Below are 23,152 nucleotides of genomic sequence, written 5' to 3'. Positions count from 1 at the left end.
TCGAATACGATTCTGGAACCTTTGAGACTGCAGGCCTACAGTTACCAATCCAGCAATTTTATATCATCTTTCTTTCTTTTTCTTTTTAATTCCACATGATGTGAGTGCAGAGCTTACTTCCAAAGGTTCAAAAAGAGTGTTCAAAAAAAGTTCACACCAAAGAGTGCCCACAGGCAGACCCTGCAGGCGGCCCACCTCCCATACAGGCTGAGATGAGGAGGTGTGGGAGAGGGGCTCAGACTATTCCCTGAGTTCTGAAGAGGACAGTGGTATCGAGGGGTCAGTCTGGAAGCCCGGACCAGTGTCCCCTCAACCCACACACACTCCCGGAGACCTGCCCCGGCTCTGCTGTGTGGGACTGTAAGAGCAGAATCCGAGATCCAGGGTCCTCCCAGGAAATAGGTTTCACAGCACTGCCACCACCCCAGGTGTCACCATGGTCTGGCTTGTCCCTCGGGGGCCCCTCTGATTGCAACTGGGACGGTTGAGAACATGCCACCACCACCCACACAGTCGTGCTTTGGGACAGATGACAGACTGTTCTCAAGGGTCTCTTCTATTCCTGACTGCTGCGTCAGGAGAGGGGAGGAGCCTGGAGGGGGCGGGACCAGGATGGGCGAAACCAGGAAGGGGGCGGGGCCCAGCCCTGGCTGACTCAAAGTGGCAGCCACCAGCTGGGTCACCCCCGTGGGTGGGGTGCCAGTGCAGGCCCGCTGGGTTCCCAGAGAATTCCTTCCCTATGTCATCAGCTGCCTTGGTCGGGCACCCCACCCACAGCAGGGAGCCACAGTGGAGGGTGTGCAGGATCCCGGGGAGCCCGCCCGCTCCCTTGTGCAGGGCACTTTCACTCGTGCCCTTACCCACACATGGAAATCCACGCTCAGTGTCTCGGGAAGGCTTGCGTTTCCCATAACCCCATGCCCTCACTGAAGTATCTATTTCTTGCAGACGGTGGGTGACCACCTTCCTGATGCACGGGAACTCGGAAGATGGGACCACAAGCTGTGGTTCCAGGAACTTAAGAGGTAAGAGACCGAGGGCTGGGACTGGCTGTTGGTGTTGAAGACAGCCCCACCCCACCCTTCCCCATCAGGGGGCCTTTTGAGACTCTGGTTCTAAAGGCCCCAAATCAGGCCGCCCCTATGCCAGGCTGTCCCGCACAATGCCTGACCCTGAACTTTCCCATGCATAGCCCATCTCAGACACAGTGCAAGCCACGCCTGTTGTCAGATCACAGCAGCAGTGGCAGCCACGCACTGCTGTAAAGAAAAGCCTTTTCCGTGTCTCAGTGTCCCCAGGGAAACAATAGTGTCACTAATCAGCGGCCACACGTGCCCAGGACTGATTCAAGAGAGGCACAGACATGGTGAAGGGGTAACCAACATGGCGGGGTGCCCTGGAGCCGGGGTGCCACCGAAAGGCCACCAACCTCCCAAGGGAGAGGATCCCAAGAGCCAGGCCACTGCCAAGCTGGGTGTGGCAGACAGGGAACAAACACCCCCACATCTTTCTCTTCCGGCCCTCCAGCCTCCCACCTGGCACAGACTGCAGACAGCCCAAGGGGAGCTGGGTAACTCCGCCCCCCGCCACCCTCCCAGCACAGCCCGCTGTGGTGTGGGGAGAGGTCGGAGGTCAAAGGGAGTGCACAGGTGTGGGCAGTGGGTCTGGAGAGTCATACAAGAGTCTAGTGGAGGCCATTGTTCTACAGATTGGGGCCGTCGGCACTCTGTCCGCTGGGTGTGGCGGCTCACGCCTGTAATTACAGCAGTGGAGGCAGAGGAACCACAACGCAGAGTCCAGCCGGGGTGACACACCAAGACCCTGTCTGAAAGAAATGACAGGGTCTCCAAGATGGCTCACCAAGCCTGCCTATCCCCGGAGCGCCCCACCCCAGAACCCACACGGTGGAAGGAGACACATCAGCTCCTGTATGCTGACCTCTGACCTCCACATGCATGGTGTGACACACTGGTGCTCCTTCCCCTCCCCCCATACACACATGAGCAAATGAATAAGCAAAATTAGTTATTAATTACAGGCCAGGGCTACATAGCAAGAGCTTGTTCAAAACAAATCAAAAGAAAAGGGAAGAGGAAATAAATGGGGCTGGGGAGACGGCAGAGAGGTTTCAAGTGCATGTGAGGACCCAGCCCCCACAGACAGCTGGGCTCAGGGGTGTGAGCCTGTAACCCTGGCCTCGGTGGGCAACAGGAGGATCTGTCAGGCAATCTGTTAATCAACGAGCTCCATGATCGGGAAAGATCAAGTCTCCAGAGCAATGCAGAAAGACACCTGACTCAGCCTCTGGCATGTATATGCACACATAAACATATATATGTGTTTACATATATGTGCACATACGTGCATGCATACATGTACACATGCACATACATGTACACACAAGCACATGCACACATAAACACATGTGTTTTCATATGTGTTTACATGTGTGTTTACATGTATGTATATACGTGTACACATGCATGCACACATGTGCACAAATGCACACATGTATATATAAACACATAAGTATACACACACATGTGCACAAATACAGATATACACATATACACAAACACACACATGCACACAAATATACAAATACATATGTGCATGCAAATATTTACAATATATACATGCACACAAAACACACACATACTCAAATACACATGTACATGAATCACACATACATGCAGATGCACACCAAATACCAAACACACACAAACACCCTTTTTTGTTTTGTTTTGTTTTGTTTTGTTTTTTCCGAGACAAGGGTTTCTCTGTGTAGCCCTGGCTGTCCTGGAACTCACTCTGTAGCCCAGGCAGGCCTTGAACTCAGGAATCCGCCTGCCTCTGCCTCCCAGAGTACTGGGATTACAGGCGTGTGCCACCACCACCAGGCTCTTACATTTTTAAAAACACAATCTAGTCGTGGAATTTGGGTTGTACTGATGAATGAGGCTGGGGCTTTTGACCACAGGAAACTTTTTCAACTTTATCAAGAGCTCCACAAACCAGGCCCCAAATCCCCTCGATCACTCAATAATGATGCTGGTGACAAGCATCACAGGCTGGCAAGGATGTCGGGAATCTAGGCTGAGATGTTGACGCCTTGAGTCACGTGTCTGAATTGGGGAGTGGATGGGATGGCAGTTCTGGTTACCCTCAGCCTGGATACCCGGATGGGCTTGGAGGGAGCTCCCAGGGGAGGGGTCTCACAGGCGTCCCTGGGTATGTCCGGGTCTCTGTGCCTCATTCCAAGGACTCAGAGAAGACAAGGGTCCTGGGCCTTGGACATTTGTAGTAAAGGAAAACTACCTGGAGAACTTCCCAGGGCCTGGCTGGGCAGGAGCAGACCTTGATTGACAGGAGGCAAAACACTGATGCCAAGTCTACCTGGGATTGGCTCTGGCCTCCAGCTGCGCCCACACCTACCTTGGCAGGCAGGCAGGAAGCATTCAAGTCGGCCTTGCCCAGATTGCCTGGCCTGGCCTGAAAACTGTTAAAACATGCGTGGTCATCCACTCAACAGGCCCTCTCCCACACCAAGCTGACTGGCCTGTTTCTAGATCCTTTATAAGTGGGGGGAGGGGCACAGGAGGAGGGTGTGCCGTGCCCTCCTAAGGGGGCAGGAACGGGTCACAGCCCAGGCACTCTTAGTGGAGACAGGGAGAGAAAGGCCTGCTGTTTGTCCAGGAGCTGGGCAGACACTGGGGCCCTTGTCCTGGGGCAGCAGAGGCGGCCTCGGGCCAGATGGAGAACAGCCGGCCTCTCCCTCCCACACCCCCATCCAGCTCCCAGGCCTTCATGAGAAGAACAGGAGACTTCCCTGCAAGGCCCGGTAAAGTGCAGCCTGACTCCAGCCAGACACCAGGAGCTGTAAGATCTCTGGGGATCTGGGAGCCGCGGGCTGCCTTGCCAGACCTCAGGCCTGAAGAGTTGATGAACCCTTCTCAGGAAGGGGCTCTCTGGCTAGAGAAAATAACCCCAACTTCGGACTACCGGAGCTAAGACTCTTGTGGGAGGCGGGGGCTGCAATGTGTGCTGGCCACTCAAGGAAGTGCCGAGCGCCCTGGGACCCTGTGAGCACACACCCTCTTGGAATTGGGGTTCTGGTGCAGATCCGGGTCACTCCCCTAAATTGCATGCAGTTTTACTGTGCGCCCTGGACGTACCGGTGGGTGTGGTGACATGTGACTGGAGCTCCCAGAGAGGCCCGAGCTATAGGGGATGGGCAGGGAGAGGCTGAGGCTTCCGGGAGAAGCCAGGGCTTTAACGGACAAGCCAGACAGGGCAAATGCCTTGTACAAAGATCCTGGGGCGGGAAGGAGTGGAAAACTCCAAAAGCGAAGCTGAAAGGAGAAAGCATTGGAGCTAAAGGGGAGTTGAGAGAGGCTTCGTGGTCCAACAGGGCTAGGGCCAGGGAGCAGGCAAAGCATTTAAAACCATGGGCCATACACAGCTGCATACAATGCCGGTTCCAGGTAGAGCTAGCGCCCTCTTCTGGCCTCCGAGGGAACTGCGTGCTCATGGTACACAGCCATACAGACACGCAAACACCCATGCATGTACCATAAACATCTTGGGGTTTTTGTTTGATTGAGACAGGGTCTTACTATGCAGCACTGTCCATCCTAGAACTCGCTTTGTGAACCAGGCTGGACTCACAGAGATCTGCCTGCCTCTGCCTCCACAGTGCTGAGATTAAAGGCGTGTGCCACCACCCAGCTCAGATTCCGTTTCCAAAACAATAAAACAAAAATAAAAAATAAAAGGGATTTGTTTTTTATCTTTGTTGTTGTTGAGCTAGGGTTGTACATAACCCAGGCTTGCCTCAGCCTCAAACTTACCATGTAGCCGAGGATGACCTGTGTCTTCCGATCCTCCCGCCTCTGTGCCTCCTCCTAAGTGCGGGGTTCCGGGCCTCCAAAGCCTTGCCTGGACTTTGTTTTTAGAACATTTTAAGGTTCCACTGGGTGGGTGATGCCTGCAATCCAAGGACTGGGGACATAGAGGCAAGAGGATCAGAATCCAAGGCGATCCTTGGCTACATAGTGAACTGGAGGCCAGCCTGGGCTACATGAAGCTATCCCAGGGTCCGGGGGGTCGTAATGTGGTGCTCCCAAGGTCGGATCTACTGCAGCCTCTCGTGGTGGTGCATTTGCCGTGACTGACTGACAGCTCACTATGACTGACAAGCCGATGCCTCTGGCAATGTTTCCCGTGTGGTCAGTTCCATGGGTTTTGACAAGGTCAAAGGTGTGGACACCCGCACAGTACCTCACAGAAGTTCCCAACCCTGGGAGAGCGATCTCCGTGCCAAATCCATAGGGACTTCCTGAATCCGCGTCTGGCACCACTGAGATTGCTTTTGGCCGGTGAGGAAAACCCAGCCCAGAGAGATTAGTGGTTAGTCTGTTGGGAGTCTCAGAGTGAGAAACTGGGATCTCACCTCATTCAAATTCCCCCAAATCAGACTCTCAGGCTGTGTCTTGGGGAATGGTTTATGCTGGAGACCTTGAGAAGCTCAGGCCCAGTGGGGCCCCAGGACTCGCCCTGTTGGCTGGTAGCGCTCAGGCTGTGGGGAATCAGATTGTCCCACCCAGGGGTGGAGAAGCCTGCAGGGTCCTTATCCTCTTGCTTGCCTGCCCTGGGTCAGTGCCAGCCTGGGGACTTTAATCCCAGCCTGTCCTGCGCAGAGCGAGGAAGCCCCGAGGCAGGGAAGATTCTAGAAGGTTTCTGTGAAGTGCTGGGCCAATGGCCAGTGCAGGTCTCCTGGCTTCTTCCTCTAGCACGCTCCACTTAATCATTTGTCCCACATGCCCAGCCTGACTGACAGTGTCACCCAACTACAGCGAACGGAAGAGCTCAGAATCGCAGGGTCTCCGGAATAGATCATCCTAGGTGGCCAGCCTCCTTGAGGCCTTAAAAGTAGATTCTTAGGGGACAGAGAGGGTTCCCACAGAGCACTGTACCCCTCAACCTGGAGTCGAAAGATTAGGTAGTCCAGAGGACACTGGAACCACCCTCTGAGCTGAGACTGGAGTCTCTCTTCCTGAAGTGTCCGGCTCACTGTGACCCTCAGCCTCAGTCCTGTCTTGATGCTGGCCTTCGGCAAGCAGGGTCTGTTCTCTTTCTTACTTGAAATGGGGTCTCCTGTAGCCCAGACTTGCTTCGAACTATATCTGTGGGTTCAGCCTTCCTAATAGGGTGACCCTCTGATACAGCTCCTCATGTTGTGGTGACCCCCCCCACCATAAAATTATTTTCATTGTCAGGCAGTGGTGGCGCACGCCTGTAATCCCAGCACTCTGGGAGGCAGAGGCAGGTGGATTTCTGAGTTCCAGGACAGCCAGGGCTACACAGAGAAACCCTGTCTCACAAAAACCAAATCCAAAAAAAAAACAAAAAAAAATTATTTTCATTGCTACTTCATAACTGCAATTTTGCTGTTGTGAGTTATAACGTAAGTATCTGATACGCAGGATGTCTGATGAATGACGCCTATAGAAAGGTCTTTAGCTCCAAGGAGATCATGGCCCACGGGTCGAGAAACATTGATCTATAGGGTCTCCTAAGTCAGGCCCCAGGAGGGCAGCTGACAGAGGACTTTGTCCTCATGGTGATTGAGGGGAGCCCCAAATATTCAGAACATGAACCCCACCAAGATCTGTGTTCCCAGCTCATCCCTCAACAGCTAGATCTCTACTTTGTCTCCATCTTCCCAGAGGGGCCCAGGCAGCCTCCTCCACCCTCAGCTCGGGGCCTCTCTGCGTCCAGGTGCTTCTCTCCGGGTGCCAGTCTGTGGGTCACATGCTGGACCAACTATGCCCTGGCTCCACGAGACTCTAGAGTCCACTACAATAGTTCTGTCACCGTGGATAGAGCATAGCAGTCAAAGGGGGCAGACAACAGGGAGGACTTCCTGGTAGACAGAAGCAGATCAGTAACCAGCATCAGAGGATCAAGATCACCCTTGGTTATGTAGTAAATTTAAGACCAACCTGGGCTATGTGAGACCCTGTCTTAGAACACAAGAGCACGCGCGCCCACACACACACACACACACACACACACACAATTGAGATAGGGGAGGAAGAGGCACCTGTGATCTGCTTGAAGCCTGCTTCTGCTTCTGGAGTTCAGCCACTCCTGGGCCTGATGGTTGTACCCAGCCACTCTACCAGAGCTAGAGCAAAGCCTTTCACAGATGGCTGTCACAGATGGGGCAAGAGAGAGAGAGGTGGTGCCCTCCCCCCAGTGGCCTCCGCGTCGCAGCCCCCTGTTAGCTGGAATCCCACAGTTGCCGGCTGGCTCAGAGGTGGCTTACCCCCTGCCTCAGGGTGAGCTCAGAACGTCCTGCTGCCCTGAAGGAGTGGCCTACCAGCTCCCTGTCTTCCTGGCTTTGGGTCCCGCCCAGGAGTGATTCTAACTGGCAGACAAGGTGGGAATGGGGGATTCCAGAGTGTGTTGGGGGCCATGTTCCCCTGGCGACTACTGCATAATGAATATGCGGAACTTAATCGTGTGAGACCACCAACTCATTTTTGCACAAACTTCTGTACATCAGGAGGTCTGGAAGGTCCTGCCAGGGTACTTCTTGCTAGGGAGTCTTGTGTGTCACATGATCAGCAGCCAGTGAGGACCAGAGCCAGCCTACAGGCACAGTTGTGCTGGGTATGCACCGTGGCTGTGCCTGCCGCTGGCTGGTGGCTCTGGCCTGGGCTGAATGGAGCCTAAAGCCTGCTTAGCTCCCGCAGCTTTAGAAGCTCAGGGCGGCTGATATTTTTTGAGACAGGATCTCATATAGCCCATGAACTTCTGACTCTCCAGCCTCCTCCTCCTCCTCCTCCTCCTCCTCCTCCTCCTCTTCCTCTTTCTGGGCACTGGAGTTGCCGGCGTGCACCAGCACCATGAGGCTCCAGCCTTGACGGTTGCAGATTCAACCCAGGGCTTCGTGCCTGCTAGCTAGAGAAACACTCTGTCCACAGAGCAGAAAGAGACACAGACCAATCTCTGGGGACCAAAGATGTCAGAGAGGAAGGTGTGTGGTGTGTGTGGTGTGTGTTCTCTCTCTCTCTCTCTCTCTCTCTCTCTCTCTCTCTCTCTCTCTCTCTCTCTCTCTCAGGCTGGCCCGGAACTTCTGCCTCAGCCTCCCAGTGCTGTGGGTCACCACATCTCACTTAGGAGCTGGGTTTTAGAGCCATCATGGCTGACACCTCTCACTGGAGACAGTGAGGGCCTCAGTTCCTGAAAGTGCTGAACTAGAGACTAGGCCTGTGGGGGAGGCTGGCACCTTCTCGCTCGCTCTCAGACTCAGAGCGACAGAGCCGTTAGATGCGGACAGCTTCTTGGTGGCACGTGGCCAGCCACAGGGAGCAGGGACAAGGAAACCCAGTGAAGGCCCAGCTGGCTACCACTGGCACGCTCTGAGGAGCCTGGGGCAGGGAGCCTGGGGTGAGTCTGTACCTGCCCCGCCCCGCCCCGCCCCGCCCTGCCCACCTCTGTGCAGACCTCCAGACAGGCTATGGCCGGGCTGCAAGCGCCAAGTGCCTGCAGCCCAGTGGCCACTCCCAAAGTCCACCCAAGCCCTCAGGCACTTCCCGAGCAGGGGTTCAGCCTGTCCTTCAGCTGCAGATGGGAGCTGTGTTATTCCATATCCGAGAGGAAGAGCTACTCTGTTCAGGCCTGCTCCCCTGCCCGGCTGGAGCGGCCATGGCCAGGGTAAGCAGGGCAGAGCCCAGCGAGGGACGTGGGAGATCAGGGCAGAAGGGCCTGGGAAGGGCATGACTCTGTGCCCTGCGCCATGAACCCCATGAACCCGTTCTGGCTTCCTTCTCTTACACTTTCACTTCCTCTCTCCACGCATGATGTTTTCTCATGTCCCGCCCCTCCGCCTACCAACCGTCCTCCGCTCATGTGCCCACCACCCACCACCCACCATCCACCACCCACCATCCACCCACCCACCACCCACCATCCACCACCCACCATCCACCCACCCACCACCCACCATCCACCCACCCACCACCCACCATCCACCCACCCACCCACCCACCATCCATCCACCACCCACCCACCCACCATCCACCATCCATCCATCCATCCATCCACCATCCACCATCCACCATCCACCACCCACCCACCATCCACCATCCATCCATCCATCCATCCACCATCCACCATCCACCATCCACCACCCACCCACCATCCACCATCCACCATCCATCCATCCATCCATCCACCATCCACCATCCACCATCCACCATCCATCCATCCATCCATCCACCATCCACCATCCACCATCCATCCACCCATCCACCATCCATCCATCCATCCACCATCCACCATCCACCACCCACCCACCATCCACCATCCATCCATCCATCCATCCACCATCCACCATCCACCATCCACCATCCACCATCCATCCATCCACCCATCCACCATCCATCCATCCACCCACCATCCACCATCCATCCATCCACCATCCACCCACCATCCATCCACCCACCCACCATCCACCCACCATCCACCATCCACCCACCCACCCACCATCCACCATCCACCATCCACCACCCACCCAGCATCCACCATCCACCATCCACCCACCCACCCACCATCCACCATCCACCATCCATCCACCCACCCACCATCCACCCACCCACCCACCATCCACCCACCCACCCACCATCCACCATCCACCCACCCACCCACCATCCATCCATCCACCATCCACCATCCACCATCCACCCACCATCCACCATCGACCCACCATCCACCATCCACCATCCATCCACCCACCCACCATCCACCCACCCACCCACCATCCACCCACCCACCCACCATCCACCATCCATCCACCCACCCACCATCCACCCACCCACCCACCATCCACCCACCATCCACCATCCACCATCCACCCACCCACCCACCATCCACCCATCCACCATCCACCCACCCACCCACCATCCACCATCCACCCACCCACCCACCATCCACCATCCATCCACCCACCCACCATCCACCATCCATCCACCCACCCACCATCCACCATCCACCCACCCACCCACCATCCATCCATCCACCATCCACCATCCACCATCCACCCACCCACCATCCATCCATCCATCCACCATCCATCCATCCATCCACCATCCATCCATCCACCCACCCACCCACCATCCACCATCCACCATCCACCTGTTCATCTACCCACCCACTATCCACCATCCATACATCCACCATCCATCCACCCACCCACCCACCATCCATCCATCCATCCACCCACCCACCATCCATCCATCCATCCACCATCCACCATCCACCCACCCACCATCCACCATCCATCCACCATCCATCCATCCATCCATCCATCCAGTCAGGCCAAGGTCCAAGACCAACTTGTCTGGGGGTAGTAGTGTGTGTCTTTAATCCCAGCACTCACTAGGGAGGTAGAGGCAGGCGGATGGCTGTGTATCTGAGGCCGGCCTGGTCTATATGGCAAGTTCCAGGCCAGTCAGAGTTACAGAAAGACTCTGTCTCAAAAAGGAGGAGGAGGAGGAAGAAGGTGAGGAGGAGGGGAGAGGCAGACAGACAGACAGACAGACAGACAGACATGTTGCCTGTGTCAGATAACCTGGTTCTAGGCTCAGAAACCACAGCAGTTAAAACAGGTAATGTATGATCCCTGGAAGCTGAGGCTCCAACCGAGACAGACAGTAGCCGTCACTTAGGAGACGACAGTGATCAAATACAGCCAGGCCAGGCAAAACACAAGAACAGAAAATAACAGACGGCAGGGTGGCTTGTGCCTGACGCCTCAGCACACAGGATCGCCGCAACTTCGAGGCTAGCCTGGGCCACAGAGTAGATTATGGGCCAGCCAGGGCCCCACAGTGTGACACTGCCTCTAACGTAATGTGAAGAGGAGCAGGGGCTTTCTTTTCTTTATGTAGAGTGGTTTTTAAAGGAAAAGAAAAAAAGAAAAACTGAAAAATACCCCCACCTCAAGGCAGTATACTCAGGCAGACCACTGCTCTAGCATGCGTAAGATCCTGAGTTCCTTCCCTGGCACCACCAAGAGGAAGGAGAGGGGGGAGAGGGGGAAGAGGGGGGAGTAGGGAAGGAGGGAGGATGCAGAGCAGAAACTTCAGAGATCTCTGGGAGTTGCACAGATCCTCCAAGGGAGGAGAATGAACAGCAGGTGCAAAGGCCCTGGGGTAGGGGCAGGAGTGGGCTAAATGTGGTCCGAGAATCCCCGTGTGTATGCCCAGGACCAGGCAAGAACCACCAGAGATGGGGTTGAAGACCCAGGAAGAGGCAGGGGCCTCGCCAGCCTTTGGCATACTCTGGTGACAGGGACAACGGGGGGCCAGGGCTCTGGACAGAGGGTTGCTATGCAAACAGAGGTCTCTGGTTACCACAGAGCCTGTGTGTGAGCCACCACTCTCTGCTCTGGTGTGCGTGGAGGTCTCTAGTAACATGAGAGAGACAGGAAACTGAAGTCTAGGGCAAGTGAAGACCACGGTTGTCGCACAGCCGATCTACAGGGGCAGCTGGCCTCCTGGAGCTCGGGCGGGGGGTGGGGGGGTACTTCAACCCCCTCACACAGTAGGAGCTTTGAGACTCACTCAGCCCATGACCTTGAACTCTCAACCCTCCTCCTCTCCCCTCCCCTCCTCACTGCGGGATTAGACTGCACCTGGCCAGGCTGCTGCCTCTGCACTGCGCCTCTCACCCTGCCAGTCTCCCTGACGGACATCCCTCCACAGCTCCTGCCGCCCGGAAGATGCCAGCTGAGTCACTTAGGTTGGCACGGGCAGCGCTGCTGTAAAGTTTGGATGCAGCTGTGAGTAGGCTAGCCAAGTGGTCAGCGAGACAGACTCACTCTCTGGTGCCCCCCACTTCACACCTATCCCAGAAGGCCCCCTGGGACCACCCACTCATCCTGCCAGGGTACCATGGAAACAGCCCGATAGCCCTGGAGCCTGCCTGGACCCCGGGGGACTTCATGCACAGCAAGAATAGGGAACCTGTGTTACCCTGACCTCACTGGAGTGAAGGCTGGACGCCCCAGAGCGGAGGATGCTGGGCTGAGCCGGCCAGCTCCATGGGTAGTGAGAGGAGTTTGGAGTGACTGAGGGCCCTGTCCAGACTCTGAGGTGGCCATACAAGGCCCTGTCACCTGAGGGAACTGACTGGGGAGACCTGCCTGCCCGCTGACCCAGCGTCTGGGAGGCAGAGGCAGAAGAACATCATTTCAAGGCCATCGCATCCAAGGAGGGGAAAATGGCTCTGGGTGCAGAGGCCTCACCTTCAGGCCTCTGGATGGGCCCCTGCTCCCCACCTTCCCAGTCATGGCTCCTGCTGCCTCCTCCTGGACAGCCCCTCCCCCCTGACTGGCTCAGGACTCTGACTGGAACTTCATTAGCAGACAGGAGCTCCTGCAATCCATTAACGGGCTGTGTTCACCGGAAGCTCCAAGCAGAAACTTGCACGGTTGGGTGGCCTCGGTGGTGCGGGTGGGTGCACTTGCTCCTCCACAGCTGCTGTGTGGCCTGCACCCTCCCACCGCTCTCCGGCACTGGGTGCCCATGAGCCAGGCTTGGCGGGGGTCCACGCTCTGCCGGGCAGGGGCACCACTCAGGGCACTAGATCATTTCACAGGGCGGAGGGGCTACAGCCCAGGGGCATCCCTAGCAGCACACGCCTTCAGAGGGAAACCAAACTCATCTGGAGCAGGACAGGGAGAGGGTGACAGGCAGCCCAGGCTGGCTCCAACTCCTGGGTTTACAGGTGTGCTGCCCCAAGCCCAGCCAAAGATGGAAGACCTTGAGCTGAGTCTTGTACCATTTCTCAGGGCTTAAACAGGGCTGGGGTGCCAGTGATTATTAATGGTTTTGCCCTGAGGTTCCTTCTAGAACTTACTGCCATTCTGGTTTGGTCTTGTTTTTGTTTTCATTTTGAAAGTTTTTCATTTTGGAGTCAGGATCTCAGGGAGCCCAGGGCAGCCTCAATTCTCTAGCTTTCCAAGAGTGACCTTGAACTTCTGACCCTCAGGCTTCCGTCCCCCAGGGTATCCCAGCACCAGCTGTGCTTGGGCCCGAACTCAGGGCCACGTGCACGGGAGGCAAGCTCTCTCGTTTAAGGGTGATCTGTGAGCGCACAGGATCAGGTTTTTGGCCAGCCATGAGGAGTCTGTGGTTTTTCCCATTTCACACCTACAAACACAACACGGATTCAGTCAGGGGTGGGGGTGGGGCTGGTCTGCAGTCACGTGAGTTGTTACTCTGGGAGTGGCTTCCAGCCCGATGTGTCCTGTCCTGTCACCCCACCCCCCCATCCTCACTTCCTCCTCCTCTCCAGCTGGAGAGGATTCTGCAGGTGGCCGCTCACTCCCCTGCCCTGGCCGGCAGAGCCCCGGGGCAGCAGCTCACCTGGAGGTCCTGCCTACCTGCCAGGCCCTAGCTCCCAAGTACCCCAGCTGAGGCCTGCGCTAACGTCCCGACCAGGCCAAGGGGTGGCCTGGAGCTGCTTTCATTACCTTCCACCTCCACAGCACAGACGTGTGATGATTCGTGAGACACGCCGCCCACCCTGCCGCCCTGCCCTGCCGCAGACAAGCACAGGCAGACACACAGAGATAGCAGAGACCTAGTCTGATGGGCCCAGCACTCTCTGCCCCTAACAGCCCCGTTGGTCACAGTGACAAACTGGAGGTTGCACCCTGCCTGGTGTGCTGGGCACCGCAGAGGGGAGTTCAGACCTGGCGTGACGTGATACCTAAAGGCCTCCAGGCTGTCACAACCAGCGTGGAGATGCTCCTGGTCTCCGGATTGGACCCGGGATGTCTGCGGGCTTCCACGCACTGCCGGGGACTCGCTCCTCCACAGAAGCTCCTTGTTTAGGATGTGTGCCAAACCAGGCCTCCCTCAGAAGCCAGCCCTGGAGCCCACCCCGCCCCCCAGGCTGGGGAGAGGCCTCATGTCTGCACCAACACACACACACACACACCGACAGCACCAGCACCCAGATCCCTTCCCCTCAGTCTCTGGTTCACAGGAATCCTGACGTAGGTTGAGCCGTGAAGCTAGCCCACAGACACGGAAGAGAGGAATGAGCTAACGGCTGAGGGTCCGCACACTGAACCAAGCCTTCGGCCTCTGGGGGAGGAGGGGTCTATACATCCCTAAGAACCCTGCCTCACCCTTCCCAGCAGCGCCCCGACTTGAAGGAAGTGATTCGCAGAGCACTCTGGGCACAGGTGAGTCATGCGGTCGGTCGGTCACAAGGCAGGCCTCCTGGCTGACTCAGTGCGGCTGGCCCTCCACCAGCCTCCAGCTCTAGACTCTGAGTCAAGGCCTCCGCAGGGCCTGGCCAAAGCCTTGGGGAGAGCTCCTGCTGCCTCCCCACCCCACCCCACCCCACCCCCAAGCATCCCTAGTTGTCTCCAACCATCCCCTACATCCCCCCACAGTGACAGCGTGGGGGTGGGGGGGATAGATGGGGAGCCCACCTTCAGTGAGCTAGGCGGGTCTATAGTGAGTTCTGCAGGGTTCTACCACCCCGAGGTTGTGGCCCCACCACCACTAGGCATCAGCAAACAGTGGGCTGCCACCACTGCGATTGGCCACTGCCGTTTTCCCACGTGGCCAAGACTGGCATGGTGGCACTCCTGTAATCCCAGAACTCAGCAGCAGAGCCTGGGAGGGGGAGGGGGACCGGCCTGACTGAAACCCCCCGCCACCCCAGATCTCCATGCTGAGCTGCAAGCTCTCCGGCCAGTCGAAGGTGGGATATGTGGGTGGCACAAGACAAGCTCTCCCCATGCCTTCAGGGAGGCTCAGAGTCCAGGTCCAGGAGAGGAACAGACTCTGCCGAGATCATCACAGAGACCTCCGGGACCACACTACTTCCCGGTGCCCCAGGAAACCAGGCTGAAGACCCCCTCCATACCCAAGTTTCCTGGATTTATGCCTCTACACCCACGTCACCCCTGTAACCTCCCCTACCTGGGATTTCTGAGTTACCCAGCCATGACCGGGGAACCCAGCATCTAGTCCAGGAGCTGTTGTCCCAAGCGGTCACATCTTCGGCTGTCAATCTGACACACCTGGGGAGGGGGCGTTAATGCAAAAATTGCCTCCATCAGATTAGCCCGTGGGTGTGTTTGTCATTCTCTAGATTGCTAACCAGTGCCAGCCTCCTTGCCCCCCCCCCCCCGCCCATCGTGGGTGGGCAGTGCTATCCTTGGGCAGGTGGGCCTGTAGTACACAGAATGATAGCCGAGGGGCTGCGGAGCCCATCCATATTCCTGCTGCTGCGGGGAGTTTAGTTCCCAGCCTCCGCCGCCACATCGGGCCCTTACAATTGTCTGTAGCGTCTGTTCCACTCTTCTGGATGCTGAGGTCACCTGAACTTAACACATGCACATACACACACACACACACACAAGTGCACACACACACACACACACACAAGTGCACACGCACACACATTCACACATGCACCTACACACACACACACACACACACACTTTAAATCTTAAAAGTTTGTTATATGTGAGTACACTGTAGCTGTCTTCAGACACTCCAGAAGAGGGCATCAGATCCCATCACAGATAGTTGAGAGCCACCATGTGGTTGCTGGGATTTGAACTCAGGGCCTCTGGAAGAGCAATCAGTGCTCTTAACCACTGAGCCATCCCTCCAGCACTTAAATCTTAAAAAGAGAAAAAGGTGGCTGACAAGCCAGAGGAGAGAAACCAGCAGGCGCTGCCCTCCATGACCGGCTTGCCCTCCACGGCCCCTGCTTCAGTTCTCGCCTTGAGTTCCGGCCCTTACTTCTCTCCACCGCCAACTAACTGTAAGCCGTGAGACGAAATAAGCCCTCTCCTCTCTGGCTTGCTTTTGGCCGGTGTTTTATCACAGCAACAGAAAGGCACACTGGAACACATGCCAACTTCAGGGAACCCTTCCTCACCGGCCCCCTGCAGCCCTCCCTGGTCCCCACAGTTCAGGGCCCCTTTCCTGGCTTTGTCCCTGGGCTGCCTGGGCAGGAGCTTCCTGTCCCGGAGAATTCCCGGATCCTCCTGGGGAGGACACAGTGCAGCCTGGGAACTCTCCCCCTGGCTGGCCTGGCTTGCAGCACCCCCCGGGTTAGCCTAATCCATCCCTCCTGCCTTCCCTGGAGCCCAGCTGCTCTGTGGGCACACATTGGGGGCTGGAGACCCCAATAATCTGGCTCGCTCCAGGAGTGAGGGAGGGGACACGGTCCGGGACAGACGGCCCAGGAGGTGAATGTCAAACTAAGCTTTTATTAATAACATCATCTGCGAGAGTCTGACGGGTAAGGACGGTGCTGGGCCGGCCCACCGCGCACACAGGATGCCGCTCGCTCATCCCCAACCCCAGGGCCCCAGGGACTCCGGGCACGTGTCCCAGGATGAGGCACGGGCAGGACTGGGGTCCCAGGGGTGTGGGCGCGGTGGGCTCCTGCCAGCACGGGCCTCACTCCGGAGGGGGCCAGTTGCCCATCTCGTCCATTTCCTCCAGGAGCAGATGCTGTGGGCAGACACGGGTGAGAGAAGACATTACCTGCTCTGCCTCCCGGAACTGCCCCACCTAGTCTCCCCACATCTCCACCCCTGCCCCACCCCAGCACCACCTTTCCCAGACCTTCCCCACCACCCCAGAGCTGGCCCAGGTTCCCCGAGACTGAGCCCACTACCCCCATGACACACGGACACTTCTCCTTCAACCTGGGTCCTTGGAAGCCTGAGGCCCTAACAGTTGGTTCCTCCCTTTCTTTCCCTTTGCCTCTGTCCCAGGCGTGGCAGGGGGGAGGTGTGTGGAGGTGGGGTGGGGGTGAGGGGGGTGGGGGTACGGGGTAGGGGAGGGAGAGGGAGGGGTGGTGATTCTGCAGACTTTCTTCTATCTGGATGGACCTATGGCTGCCTCAATGAACACCCCCCAGGGCCCTGGCACTCCCCAAAAGCTGAGCAGCGGGTTCTGTCGCCCTTAGCATGTGGTCCTAAGGGCCGAGGAGGAGGATGTGTGGGGAGACACGGGACTCTGAAAGCTACAGGAGGCTTTGAGGATGCAGCTTTGGCCCCCAAAGAGCAGCCGGGGGCAGGGCATGTACTATCCAGAAACTCCCCAGTTTCCTGGCTGTCAGTGCTAGCCCACGACCCGACCTGTGCCCAGGATGTCAAGGACAGGCAGGCTCACAAGGTCCTGGAGGAGAACAGGTCCCGGGGTTGGAGCCCCTCAGTATGAAGGGAAAATTAAATGCCCACACGGGTTCCGTGGCTAGGGATGTGGGGCATCGGGCTCCTGGGGCACGGGCATGGTGTGGGCAGGTCTAGTACATCCTCAGCCCAGCAGGTGTGACTGCCTGGCGGAGTCAAGCCACTGCATCCCAGCGCTGTGGAGTCCCCGCTGCCCAGCCAAGACCCAACCAAGTCAACGTGACACAGCAGGAAGGCCTGGCTAAACTCTGGTTGTGAGCCCTGGCTCTGCCCTTCTGTGAACCACAATGGAGGGAAAGCACCTCTGAACTGGCTGAACTGGCATGGGATGATCTGGGGGTCCCTCCCCCAGAGCCTGTGTCTGTGTGTCTGCAGGCTTTGGTGTGAATGAGAGAGAACAGAAGGAGAGCCACATTCTTGTGTGCTAGCCCATCCTGACAAATCTCCCTGTCAGGGAGGGTAGAGATAGGAGGGGGCAGAAGCCCAAGGCCAGCCTGAGCTACATAAGTGAGGCTAGCCTGGGCTACATGCAAACCCATCTCAACAAACCAAAAACAAAACAGGGACAATACTGGTTCCTGTGTGTGTGTGTGTGTGTGTGTCTGCCTGTCTGTGTGTGCGTCTATGTCGGGCATACCTGGCCGTCCACCATGCCAGCCTCCTCCAGCGTTATGTCTGGCTGGGTCAGCAGTTCCCGGCCCTCGGTGCTGCCCACCTTCCAGAGGCGAGCCTCTCGTTGCACTGCCAGAATCTTCTTCAGCTCCGACTCCACGAAACCTTCAAGGCAAAGAGATGGGCTGTGGGCCGTGGGGACGGGTACTTGGTCTCTGCCGTTTCTCACACATCGCCTCCGGCACCCACAGGCCATCAGGAGGATCACAAGTTCAGGATTAGTCAGACAACTTAGTGACCGTGTCTAAAACAATAAAAAAAACAGATCCCTCAGACCCTAAACTCCATGAGGCTCCCAAACAAGTTATTTGGCCATGAATGGGGGTTGGGGGGTGTCGCACAACCCTTTCCTGCCGGCCTGCTGGCCAAAAGCATGGGCAGACCCCTAAGCTTGGGATCAGAGTCTAAAGGCGAGGACAGTGTGGGACCTGGTGCCACCTCCAGTACGCTGTGTCCTCAGAGCTGAAGGAGGTTCAGGCACCGAGGTTCAGGCACCGAGGACTAGGCATTCCCGGGTCAGCTGGCTGGTGTGTGGGCAAATGAGGCCGCGCGGCCGACGGGACTGAGTGGTCAGACAGATGGAGTTTTCCACCCCGGCATTTCCAGAGTGTGGGGCAGGCAGAGCCCAGGACGTCCATGGGAAGGCCCTGCCACCAACCGCCTCAGCTGGAGTCCCAGCTCTGTCATTGGTGGCTGTGTGATCTGGGCTTCAGTTCCCATGCTGTCAGTGGAGTTCTTAATGGCAGCCACTGCAGAAGTGTCAGTTCACGTTTCTAAAAGAATGGTCCCAGTCATGGCTGTATAAACATAAACAGTATTTTGGGGGTATTTTTGCTATTATTGTTTATACTGGTTTTTTTTTTTCTTCTAACGTGTGTATCTGCTCAGCTGCCTACAAAAGCCAGAAGAGGGTGTCGGATGGTCTGAAGCTGAAGTCACAGGCAGTGTGGAGAAACCCAACACGGGTGCTGGGAACTGAACTCGGGTCCTCTCTGCGGAGGCCTCGCCACCTCTCCAGGCCTAAGGAGCCGACTGCTACTGTCTGATGCTAAAGCAAAGCAAAAACCAGTCTGGAGGGCACCCTCGCCCCCAGCAGTCAGAAGCCTTGGTTCTCTGCTTGGAGCTGGGTGGGGTTGGGGTGGGGGCCGGGGTGGGGGGTGCTTGAGCGGTCCACACTGGGTCCCCTCTAGTTGCGGAGGTCATCAGACCAGCCGGTCAAAAGCCAGTCAGCGTGCGTCTTCTGCTGCCACCTGGTGGTCAGTGCTCGCATTTCTTCCCTGAGCCGCCGGCCGAAGCCGGGCTTCCTGTGGCTCGACGCACTTACCCACTGTGTCTGTGGACCTAAATGTCTTCTGCAGCGGCGACTGGTAGGTGGAGGCGCGCGGGGCACACCACTTGAGGCTGCTTTCGTCGCCGGGGGCGCGCGGGGCACACCACTTGAGGCTGCTCTCATCCACCGCTTCTTCTCTTTCTTCCTCCTCTTTCTCCTCCTGGGGCAAGCCATCCTTGAGAGCAAACGGAGGCGCGGCTGGTCTCTGAGCCTGTGCAGGGGGTGGGTGGGGTGGGATCGGGACTCTAGGTCTGTGTCCCCTTCCTCCCCAAAACCAGGAAACGGTGGGGGAGGGGACCCGGCCCCACTGACCTTGGCCATGGCTGACTTCTGGAGCTGCTTGTACAGGCCAAGGAGATAGTTCCACGGGGTGGACCCCGCCTTGCAAGAGGACAGCCTGAGGTCTCCTGTGAAGGGAGTGACCTCTCAGTGAGGCTGGCCGCAAGTTGATGGGCGCCTGTCTCAGAGGGAGGGGGAGGGGAACGGCACATACCACGGCCTGGGTGTGTGTACGGGGGTTCTCACCCCCCCACACACACACCTCGTCGAGTTAGGGCTCGAGCCTGGCAGTCATGTCCTTTACCTAAAGACCCGTGGTGTCCCCTGGTCTTCTTACTTTTTGATTTGCTCTTCTGTGTTCTCCAGACACCTCATTCAAGGCTGGCCTTGAACTCCTGACCTCCCGGCCTCCGCCCCCTGGGATCCCAGATGTGCGCTGCTACACTTAGCTTTGTTATTGATACTATTTTACTTGTAGAGTGAAGTGTATCGCAGTAAAAGTAACTTTTATTCTTCTGATGTAATTGTCACCTCCGAGGCTCACTGCCTCCATCGCTAGCTAACCTAGGCCTGGTCCTGGAAGCGTCTGGATTCCGTATGTTCTAATCTAGGCCTAGAATGTTCTCAGCCCCTGAGACTTGCTGATGAGCAACCTCACCCTTTCTAGTCCTTTCTGAGCTCTGGCTGGTTGGTTCAACTCAGCTGTTCTGGCTCTAATTCCTCCTCCTCTCCAAGAAGACTGGTTCGATCTGACTTCTCTCGGCTTCTCCTGGGTGACTCTGCCTGGCCTTTTCCTAACGTTGGCAGCGTGTTCGAACCTTCTGGCTCCTCCTCATTCTCTGGTCTGCCTGTCCTCACTTCTGTCTGACATGTTCTCTCTTCAACCTGTCTCTGCACAACTCTCCCAGTTAAAACGGCCTCCTCTCTCTGTCTCTCTCCTCCCCTCTTACGTAGCCTCCCTTTCCTGTCTCTTCTTGTGAGAGTTGGGCATATCCTGTTCTGTCAAATATCTCTCCAATTCGTCACTTCGTCTGCCACTCAATTAGACATCGCTTTCAAACATGTCTGCTTCCTTCTACAAACTCACTTTACCATCATCGTTTGGGTTCAAGGTGTGTACTAAGGGGCTGTCTATCTCCCAGGCTGAGGGATTAAAGATGTGTGCTACGGCTGGGTCACACTACAACTAGAAACAGGTTTTTGTTTTTTGTTTAAACGCAGTAAATAAAGCACTCCAGGGGCTCACGGTGTGCTCACACCTCCTGCAGCTCACAGTGTGCTCACACCTCCTGCAGCTCACGGTGTGCTCACACCTCCTGCAGCTCGGCGCCTCGGAGCAGCTGGGCTGACCCTGAACTCAGCCCCCTTGCCTCCCTCCAAGTGCTGGAGTGAGCCGCCGGACAGGGCTCCGCTCCGCGCGACCCGATGCCTACTGTGCGCCAGGCCCTACTGTGTGCTCAGCCATGGTCTAGCCCTTGACACCTCACTGATCTTTGTAAGGCGCCTCAGGGGCCAATGCCGTCCGGTTCCATTTTGTGGGTGAGGAGAGTGGGCAGGGATGCTCAGTAATGCTCCACCGTCACGTGACGCGACGTGGAACAAGTGGGGTTCCAACAGCAGGTTCTGTCTCCAGCCCCGCTGGGCTCTCCGCCCCCCCCCCCCAAGTCCTAGAGGAGAGGAATCCATTTCCGCTCCCCTCTGCCCCTCCCACCTGCATCCTTACCAAACTCAATTAGGCAGTGTTCATCCTCTTCATCCTTGTTGAAGGCCCCAGGGGTGAGCGCCAGCGGGCCTGGAGTCCACTGCAGGCATCCTGGCTCTGCCTCCAGGGCCTGGCCAAAGTGCTCCCTAAACCCAGAGCTACAGTCAGGTGTGGGGACAGGTCGGGGGACTCCCACTGATGTGGCCAAGCCCGTTGCACCCTGAGTCTCTCCATGGACCAGCTCTATGCCCTGGGGGATCTAACCGAGGGGTTTTCCTACCACATCTGGGGACTTAGGACGTGGGGAGCTAGGCACCTCCTGCACAGGGAGCAGGCTGCTAAGACCAGTGGGAGAGAAAGCCATGCAGAAAAGAAGGGGTGCAGGCTGGAGCACACTTCTGTCCAGACTCTACTGCACCCCTTCCTCATCTTTAGTATACTTTGTTTTGTTTTTGTTGTTGTTGTTTGCTTTGTTTTTGAGACAGGGTTTCTCTGTCCTGGAACTCACTCTATAGACCAGGATAGCCTTGAACTCAGAGATCCACCTGCCTCTGACTCCTGAGTGCTGGGATTACAGGACTGCCCGGCTGTGGGGTTTTGTTTGTTTGTTTGAGTGAGTTTTTTGTTTGTTTGTTTGTTTTCAAGACAGGAATTCCCCCCTGTATAGCCCTGGCTGACTTAGAACTGGGTCGGTAGACCAGGCTAGCCTCAAAGCAGAGATCTGCTTGCCTCTGCCTCCTGAGTCCCGGGACTAACGGTGTGTGCCACCACTGCCTGGTTGGTTGTTTTTGTTGTGCTGGGGACTAAACCCAGGGCCTGGAAAAGGCGGTGCTCCACCCCTGAGCCACACCTCAGCTCCCTCTGTGGTGCTGACTCTACCCTTCAGCCTCCCCTCACACAGCCCTACCTGCTGACCCTTCCCTCCCTTGGCGTCCCTCACGGCTTTCACTATTCAGGGCCCCTGTGCAGCCATGGGCTTCCACTCACGGCCCTCATGCCTGTATCCTCTTTGTGCTCTGTCTAGATCAGGCTACCCCAGCCGCTTGCTCACCTGTCTGAGGCCCCGGGGATCCCCCCTGCTGGCTCTTCCTCCTCTCCTTTCTTCTCCGGCAGGTACTCCAGAACCTCCCAGGTTCCTCTGGTGGGAACTGATGTTACCTCAACACCCTGGGCCCTGGGCTTCAGGGCCTCCTTGGAGGTGAGGGTCTGGGACCCTGTGTCCCCTGTGCTCAGCTCAAAGGCATCGCGCCGCGGGTTGGAGGGAGCTGCAGAGAGGACCCTGGGCGGGGGCTCCCTCCTCCCGTTAGAGGAGGCTGCCGAGTTGACCCTGGGCCGGGGCTCCTTCCTCCCACGACCTCCCTGGCGGCCCATCTTTGGGGAGACAACATCTTGCTCCCGTGAGGAGCTGGGCTGGCTCCTGGTCAGGGGTTTGTTCGTGCTCTTAGAACCTCCCTTACTCCCCACCAGGCTTCGGAGAAAGCGCAACATGGAGGAACAGCCTAAGATCCGTGAGCGAGGGGTCCGAGCTGGGGCTGCCATCCTGAGAGGGACCCGGACTCAGGGAGAAGTCATGGCAGCCAGCCCAGGACCAACTGCTAGTAGAAACCTCCAGTTGGAAACTTCCAGGAGTTCTAGAAGGCAACGAGGGGGTGGGGGTGGGTGGGGGAGGGTAACTGGAGCCTGGGGTGGGGGTGGGGGGCCTGCTGCTGGGAGCAGGAGACCGGGCATGAGGAGCCAGCCAGGGTCCAGCTCTGCGGGTCTCGGAGGAAGGCCAGAGACTGAGGAATGGTGAGACGGGACCCAGCAGCACGCACAGGCCTTGGAAGCCTGGCTGAGGGCAGATAGAGAGGCTGGTGTGTGCGTGTGTGTGTGTGTGTGTGTGTGTGTGTGTGTGTGTGTGTCTGTCTCTGTGTGTGTG

General features: G+C 57.2%; 1 protein-coding gene across 1 annotated transcript; it reads right to left on the bottom strand.

Moving 5' to 3' along the window:
• Nucleotides 1-16,298: 16,298 nt before the first annotated feature.
• On the bottom strand, nucleotides 16,299-22,773 carry LOC127669492 (gametogenetin-binding protein 1). Its single transcript, XM_052163496.1, has 6 exons — nucleotides 22,286-22,773; nucleotides 21,256-21,380; nucleotides 19,566-19,660; nucleotides 19,248-19,464; nucleotides 17,889-18,028; nucleotides 16,299-16,565 (listed from the first exon to the last, which is right to left on the bottom strand). The coding sequence occupies exons 1-6, from the start codon at nucleotides 22,771-22,773 to the stop codon at nucleotides 16,512-16,514; spliced, it is 1,119 nt and encodes a 372-aa protein (XP_052019456.1). The 3' UTR covers nucleotides 16,299-16,511.
• Nucleotides 22,774-23,152: the final 379 nt, after the last annotated feature.

The sequence above is a fragment of the Apodemus sylvaticus genome, chromosome 19, assembly GCF_947179515.1.
Source record: "Apodemus sylvaticus chromosome 19, mApoSyl1.1, whole genome shotgun sequence".
Classification (NCBI taxonomy): domain Eukaryota; kingdom Metazoa; phylum Chordata; class Mammalia; order Rodentia; family Muridae; genus Apodemus; species Apodemus sylvaticus.
Note: the sequence above shows the minus strand (reverse complement) of the source record. Positions and strands in the feature narration are given on the sequence as shown.